Source organism: Rhagoletis pomonella, unplaced genomic scaffold, assembly GCF_013731165.1.
Source record: "Rhagoletis pomonella isolate Grant_MI unplaced genomic scaffold, Rhpom_1.0 Rhpom_scaffold_04891, whole genome shotgun sequence".
NCBI classification, from domain to species: Eukaryota; Metazoa; Arthropoda; class Insecta; order Diptera; family Tephritidae; genus Rhagoletis; species Rhagoletis pomonella.
The window spans coordinates 5917-13930 of record NW_023463439.1 but is presented as its reverse complement, the minus strand read 5'-3'; the positions used below and the strand labels follow the sequence as shown (position 1 = coordinate 13930).

At 34.3% G+C, this 8014-nt stretch overlaps 1 protein-coding gene across 2 annotated transcripts; it reads right to left on the bottom strand.

Moving 5' to 3' along the window:
• Positions 1-2376: 2376 nt before the first annotated feature.
• LOC118754903 lies at positions 2377-3688 on the bottom strand. Of its 2 annotated transcripts, none has more exons than XM_036489776.1 (6): positions 3532-3688; positions 3409-3463; positions 3301-3352; positions 3058-3122; positions 2935-2996; positions 2377-2889 (listed from the first exon to the last, which is right to left on the bottom strand). In XM_036489776.1, exons 1-6 carry the CDS (start codon positions 3541-3543, stop codon positions 2869-2871), a joined length of 267 nt encoding a protein of 88 aa, XP_036345669.1. In that variant the 5' UTR covers positions 3544-3688; the 3' UTR covers positions 2377-2868. The 2 variants fall into 2 exon arrangements, with proteins under 2 accessions (XP_036345669.1, XP_036345668.1); XM_036489775.1 differs by having other exon boundaries at positions 2377-2868.
• Positions 3689-8014: the final 4326 nt, after the last annotated feature.

Genomic DNA, 8014 nt, shown 5'->3' with positions numbered 1-8014 from the left:
AAAGTGCATTCTACATTTTAAAAATAGCCTTTTCACGTCTATATTTATATTTAAATGATCGGTACATGAAATAAGTCTCTCTATGTACGATGGTACATCAGCAACCGTCGTCCCATTGAATTTCATAAATACTGATTCCAAAAGTTTTATTTGTTCCAAGAAGTCAGCTTTTGGTTTTAATAAACCGCCTCTGGACACCTCATCGACCCAGGTATACGTAGGCTCACTAGCGACATACTCTTTCAAACCAAGCTTTCGCATGAGATATCCTGCTATATATTCTAAGGCATCTTCTTGAAGGGCCTCGATGTTATCTGCTTGCACCGACGGTGAGGAAAGCGTGAAGTCATCACAGACATCTGTTTCAGGAAGGAAAGATGTTAACCTTTCCACTGCAGAATCATCGAGTCGGAGCCACTCGGTTTCGTCCGGTTCTACGTTCCCGCGCGCAGCGAGAATTTCCGTATTACGAGCTGTGAATAAAAATTGCGTTTACGGATATGCTTCTACATGTACATATAAGCAGACTTTTTGTCAGTTTATAAAAATGATATTCACCCAGCAAATATTTCCGTAGTCTGTATTTAAACTGCATTGGACTTGGTTTATCAAAAAGACCCCCTTTGGAACGCATTGCACCGAAAAAATGTTCAACAATATCTTGGTTTAATCGGTATGTCAGGATATACTCAAGACCGTATTTATCCTGAACATACTGATACAGTTCTCTTAGGGAATTGTTGCTCATAAATATGCCTTTTTGAAACGGTAACAACGAGTAACGCCCAACAACCCTCGTCCGCTGCATGCATTGGTCCATTTTGTTTAAAACTTCCAATTGTTCAGGCAAGTCCATTCCAAACGGCTTTTTAGTTGGAAATGTTTGGAAGCTGGTGAGTTTTGTATTAAAAACATCAAACCAGTTGTTGACGGTCTCAATGAATTCGGAGGTTTCCAAAGCATTGTAAACGTCCAATCCCATCGTATAACACCAACGTATGGCGCTAGCAACGCTGTGTGAAAACAGCTGCGTAGCAAGTTTAACTTTTTGTCGGCCTGCGTGATGTACCGTCAAATGAGCTTCCGTGACCCTATGCATTATGGACACATCTGATGCTGCTGTATATGTTAAAAGCTGTGCAATAGTTTTAGTGGCCAACGTTTTGCCTTTATAATAATACCCTTCGTCAAGGAAGTGGTTTCGTAATAACTTTAACAGATGTGGCACATCTGCGAACACAAAAATTTTGCCTTCCATTGCCGGGTTCTGAAACCATGTTTTTTCTAATAATAAAAAAGTTCTTTAATTAAGCAAACAATATACATTTTTTAACTGAGTTACCACTTGATAAGTCCAACTCTTTCCAAACAGTTTGGTTACCGGAACCCATGTCGGACACAATCGCCACAACAGGGTATCCCACGTTGTGCAGATTAATAATTATGTAGTCTAAAATCTGTTTAGACATACGGCAATCAAATGCAAAGAACACAGGCTGTTTCCACGAGCCTTTGAGCCCTCTTGCAATGACCATTTGGACATAGTTACATGGCCTCCGTACTGTGTCGGCGAGAGGGTCATACTCGTATACTGACTCCACTTTCATTTCATCAAAGCTGATAACACAGAGTCGGTCAGAAATAGGTGCATCACTCGCACTTTGCAACACACTAAGCGAAAATTGGATAATACCATCGTCAAACTTAAGTTTTTGTAGCCATTTGCTTATAGTGGACTCGCATGGAAGTGGCCATCCCAATTTGTACAAATGGGTGTATGCCCTAGGTCCGGCAGAATGCAGCGCTATTGCAGGAGATATGTCCCTCCATGTCCAATGCACATTTCTTGAAGGGTCTTCTATTTTGCGAATTTGATTGTCAGTGAAAATGGACAACAAATTGGATCGCAGTTTTTCCAGCTCTTCAATCTTCGCATTCAATTTCAAAAGTTCTTCTTCTAGAATAGCCACTCGACAGTCAAAATATGATCTAATACAGAAATAAAAACAAGTAATTTAAATTATTTTGAAAAGGGGTGTAAAAATACTCGGTTTGCGTTGAGGCATCGACGAAACGTTGTTCCGGCTCATCCCATGAATTCAGGCAGTCGATTGCCATTGGAACGGCTTGGTCAGACAACTTTGCCTCTTTAAGACTCGTACCACTCACGAAGTCATCGGGGGAAAAATGTAACGCACATAGTTTTGAACCGAGTTTCAAATCGATACCGCACGATTCGCTCCACATTTTTCTTTTTATTATGCTTTTAGGAACATGAAATTGCTTGATGCCTTCTTGTGTCCATGTTTTGTGGCACAAAACACAACTTGCTTTGGGCATTTTCAAGTTGCTAAATTAAGAATTTTAAATATGTACAAACATATGTACATATATACATGTTAGTAAATAGTTAAAAAGATGTATTAAACTACAAAGAAAAAACCATGTTCTTATATACATATATTATGTTTTCTATTTATTTATGTGTTGTTTAAATAAAATAATATTTGTAATATGTACTTGTATACTACACTACACGTATGTATTTACTACAATGCGGAGCAATATCATACTTTGAAGGACTAGAGGAAACTGACGCTTAACAAACAGCGATACTTAAAACGTTTAAAACTCGAGACTTAACGGCAAAAGTAAACGCGCCAAAAATTATGCTCTGCAGTGTACCCCCCCTTCCCCCACCTACCACCCCACAAGCTTCGAATTGCCGCACCAAAAGTTTCCGTGTTTAGTCATAGAGATGACTTAATTGTATGAGTCCAAGTGTGTAAATATATATGCTGATGCTGATGCATATGTACATATGTCAGTGGTGCACATGTGAGCCAAACGGAGCCACTCGGCTTTCACCTAGAAGTCATGTGTACGAACCTACTAACATATTGTATACGCACATATTACTACACGGCAACTTACTTGCACGAGAGAGCGTCGGGACAGATAAATACGTGGCCGGAGAGGCGAAAGACAGGCTAAACCTGCAAAAACATTACATTTAGTTAGCTTAAAACACTTGGTTTTACATGAACTGCAACTTGCCTGCACGAGAGAGCGTCGGGATATATAAATATGTGGCCGGAGCAGAGGCGAAAAGGCAGCAAAACCTGCAAAAACATTACATTTAGTTGGCTTAAAACACTTGGTTTTATATGCACTGCAACTTGCCTGCACTAGAGAAAGTCGGCCCAGGTTAATTATACGTGGTCGGAGCACAAGTCAAAAAACGTACAAAAATATATGTATCAATTTATTTTACAAAATGAAAAAAATGCTCTTAGTTACCTGTATGTATTTGCAAATTCTTGCTGAGATATTGGGGAGCACCTTAATAAGCCTGCAAGCAAGAATCAATTACAGAAAATTTCATCATATTAATAAGCGCATACTCACATGAAAATGAATGATTGCACCGCTCAGAAGCCGCAATAGAAGATAAACTTAGGATCTGCAATTAAAATATATACTTAAATTAACAATAACTATTAAAAAATTGCATATTAAGTTGCTACTTACCAGGATTCGCATGAAAAAAGAAATTAATTGTCAACGAATATGAGCAAAAGAAACTGTCAGTGATGCCAATTAGGCTTTTTCAATGAAAAGCAAAGCTTTCACTACTTTTTAAAAAAAAATCTTAAAATTTCCAAAGCAATTTGTAAAAGAAATATTACTGTTGTTTTTTAGGAGTAGGGTGGGAGTGTCATTGATAAAATTAGAGCGAGAGAAAGTTTTTCTTACAAAACCTTTCATTATTGAATCATGCACTCAACACAGTTTTTACCAAAACAAAAGACAAAATAAACAAAGAACAACAACATAACGTCATATATGAGATTCAATGCAATGGCAAAGCCGACGAACGCTGCAGCAAGGTATACATAGGAACGACGAAGCGAGCTTTAGGAGTCAGAATCAACGAGCACAAAACAGACGCGAAAAATAGAAAGATGACAACTGCATTAGCCCAGCACCTGACAAAAAGCGAGCACACAGCGGATTTTGATAATGCAAGAATAGTAGACATCGAGAGGAAAACAAAGAAAAGGATGACATTAGAAGGGCTTCGAATACAGCAACAAATACACTGTGCAATGAATTACAAAGAAGATGTAGATAATATAAATTGCGCATACACAACGATAATAGCGAGTAATAGACGAACAGCTGGGATAAAGTATTGATGTATTTAAATGTTAAGTGTTAATTTAAAAATGTGATGTCCATAAAATAATTAATGTGATTTTATGTTATTATATGTTAAGGTATGTTTGAAAAACATGTTTTGGTATACACGTTTGTTAATTATGTTTTCTTGTAAAAATAAATAGACTCCCTGAGGAAGACACAATAATGTGTCGAAACGCGTAGGAGGCAGAAAAGAAAAACCAACGTTTTTGCTTTAAAATCAACGGTCGAAAAGCTCCAAATATACAAATCGTAACAATTTTAATTCTTATTGGAATAACTAAAAAAATAAAAACTATAGTTTTAATTAAAATAAATAAAAAAAAATAACAAAACTATAGTTTTTATTAAAATAAATATAAAAAATTTATTGGTAGATATTTTCCAGATTTGGTAGATTTTTCTAAAGTGAATGGTAAATTTTTTTTTTCGTCAGTGGCAACCCTGGTGTAGAGGCCGGTGCGGCGAGAGGATTTTCAGCTCAGAGCAGCGCAGCATATCGTGACTACACGGTGCTGTCGTGTCGGTTTCCGCGCAATCTGACGCTTCCAGTGCTGGGTTTACTTTCGACTTTTTGCTTTGAAGTTAATGTATTTGCAACAGAGAACGTTTAAAACAGAGAAGCAGCAGAGAACGTTTAAAACAGAAGCAGCAACACGCTACTCGTTGGTATTTTGTAATAGATCAGAAATCGGCTAGAAGCTCACCACGTTAAATTTTTAACATCAATAGCTCTAGAAGCTCACCATTTTTTAACAGCGTGAGCGCAGAGCGGCACAAAATAACAGAATTTGAATAAATTAGCAATTGTGAAATATTATTTTTGTGCACGTTTATATCTATCAACAAAAATGACTTTTGATAGTTATTTTAATGCCCCTTTCATTGAATTAAAAATCGAAAACCTTTTTTAATTATTACAAAAAATTTCTGGATAAATTTTGGGAAAACGTTATTTTCATAAAAATTCCAATTAACTAATATAAATTTGCGAAAATTTTGTAAACCATATTTTCGTCAACAATTAGTAAATTCTTCATTAAAAAACTTTTAAACACGCTAAAAGGCAAGCGCATAAAAATGTTTGTAAATACATATACATAGTACCTATGTAGATGCATTTATATGTATGCACATATGCAAATAAACAAATGCTGCGCGCGGTTAAAATTTTTTCGTTATTTTTTTGTATAAAAATATGGTTAATGCTTTAATCAAAACCACATAAGTCAAACTTTATACAAAACTTAGAAAAATTCAACAAATTTTCGTCTAAATTTTGAACTTTTTAATCTGAGTTTTTAGCATGATAGATCGGTAGAAAAGCAAGTGCAAGTCTTAAGCGGCTAAAAAATCGCGTAGATTTTTAATCATTTTTTATTGCGGACGGCTTGTATTTTTTACCATATACATAAAAGCGAATTTCTTGTAGAATAAAATGCGCAAGACCGTTTGCAAACAAAATAAAAAAATAAACACTATATTTTATAAATTACACCTGTTATATGCATAAAACCATTAAAAATTAACGCGATTTTTTATCCGCTTAAAACTTTCACTTGTTTCCCTAGAATTACATATATAACCATCTATCTACGTACCCAAAAGTAGAAAATTTAGATGAAAATTTGATGAATTTTTCTACGTTCTGTATAAATTTTTAAAGTTTGACTTATGTGGTTTCGATTAAAGCATGAACCACATTTTTATAAAAATATAACAAAAAAATTTTTACTTGAAAAACATTGTAAATATTATAAAAAAGAACCATGCAATCACTTTTGATTGCCCGTGTATGTACGTATGTGTGTCTAACAAATTATGGCTTGTTATCAAAATACCGATATTAACTAACAAACTTAATATTATATAGTACAAATGTGTTTGAAAAACTAATTTCATTAAAATTATTTCTGCAATCAAATTTTCTATTCATGCAAAAAGCCAAACGCATAAATTTGTACGTACATATATACACATGCCTTTGTAAATATGTAGGTATGTAATGTATGTATGTAACATATATATGTACATACAAATGTACGATTGGTCGGCTTTCGCCTTCCCCTCGCCGCTCCCATCAACACACAAATTATTCAATTTCTGCGAATCGGCACCAGATTGGCACGTGCGCGAAACCATTAACCCCATGTTTGCGAAATATTTAGATTTTCGCATAAGTTTGCATTTAATAAAGCAATACTCGTTCATTTTGTATGGTGAATAATATTAATTAATTTAAAATTCTGCATGTAACCATGTTCTCGACGATACATGTAACTTTCATAAAGATTAAACATAAAAATTGTGCTTCATTAACAGTTGCAACCAGCTGAAACCAAAAAAACTATGTCCGCTAAATGGGTTAAAAACCAACTGGAATTGACATTTTTTACACGCATACATGCATACATTCATATACACATGTACAGTGGAGTAGCACTAGGTTGAACATTGCATTGCTTGTACTTTGATGTGTTTGAATCTTTTATGGTACTGAAGATTTGCTTAGGGATGAAAAATATTAAAAATCGTTCGTGCATATATGTAAATATATTTTTATAAACGCTTGGAAGTATAGAAATTTTTAATATTAAAAAATAAATAAAATAATTTTTTTGTGTATATATAAATTTTGTTCAAGGCACATTGACCCACCTGTACAAAAATTGTGGCGCGGCATGGACAAAAATTTTACAATTTCGGACCGAAAAATATGAAAACGAGCTAAGTTGCCACGTTACATCTGTGAACTTCCGATAAAACCACATATGTTTGTGATTTTACAAGTTTTGATTTTATTAAAAAAAAATTAATGTATTTTGCTGCAGAAAACATACACTTTTATTTAATGTTTATTAAAATGACACTTTAAAATACTAGTTAATGATTGAAATATTGGTATGGAACAGAGAGAGAGAGTTTTAAACGTTCTCTGCCGCCAATTTAGTGTCAAAAATTTCTCATGCACATACAACTTGTATGGGACCAACCGAAATTGAACGGCGTGCGTATGAAGCTAACTCAATTTCCATGATGCATTATCTCTATACGAGGTTTTGCAATTTATTGATGCATGGTTTTGTACTTTAAACGACGATATGTATGTAGATGTATGTACATGTATATCACATATATTGACTTAGATATGTATACACAATTAATGGTGTACATAATTTTTTTTATATTGAAACTAGATATGTATATAGTACATATTTTATTATTATTAGTCGGTTCAAAAAAGTCCTATCTCAAATAAAAATACTTCGAAAATGTGCTGAGATAGGGTGTTTTGAACCGAGTTCCGAGATAGGGCATTTTTCAATCAAATTCTAAAATAGGGCGTTTTTCAGCCAAATTTTGAAATAGGGCGTTGAAAAGCTTTCTGATATCGGGCGTTTTCGACCTGGCTGCCGAGATAGGTCGATCTTCTACTCAGCCATCGATATATGGTCGAAGTTTTCGTTATATAGAAGACGATTAAATGCGATTTGTTTTTAATCGATTCTAAAAAAACTAAGGTAATTTTTAGCCACTTCAAACTTGCATATAATTAGACTAAAATTGAAGGGGCTATAAAACTGAGTGCTCAAAAAAATTCTAACACTTCTGAGAAAAAAGTTTGAATTTTGGTTGAAAATTTGTTGTATTTTTTGTAGTTTTCTACGAAGTTTTAAAATTCGGTTTATATGAGTTTTGTTAGAAATTCAACTTTACTTTTGTTGCAAATTCTTAGCAATAAATAAATTAACATAAGAGGGAAATAATATTACTTTGAAATGGGGTTGCTAATTGATATGACCGATACTGT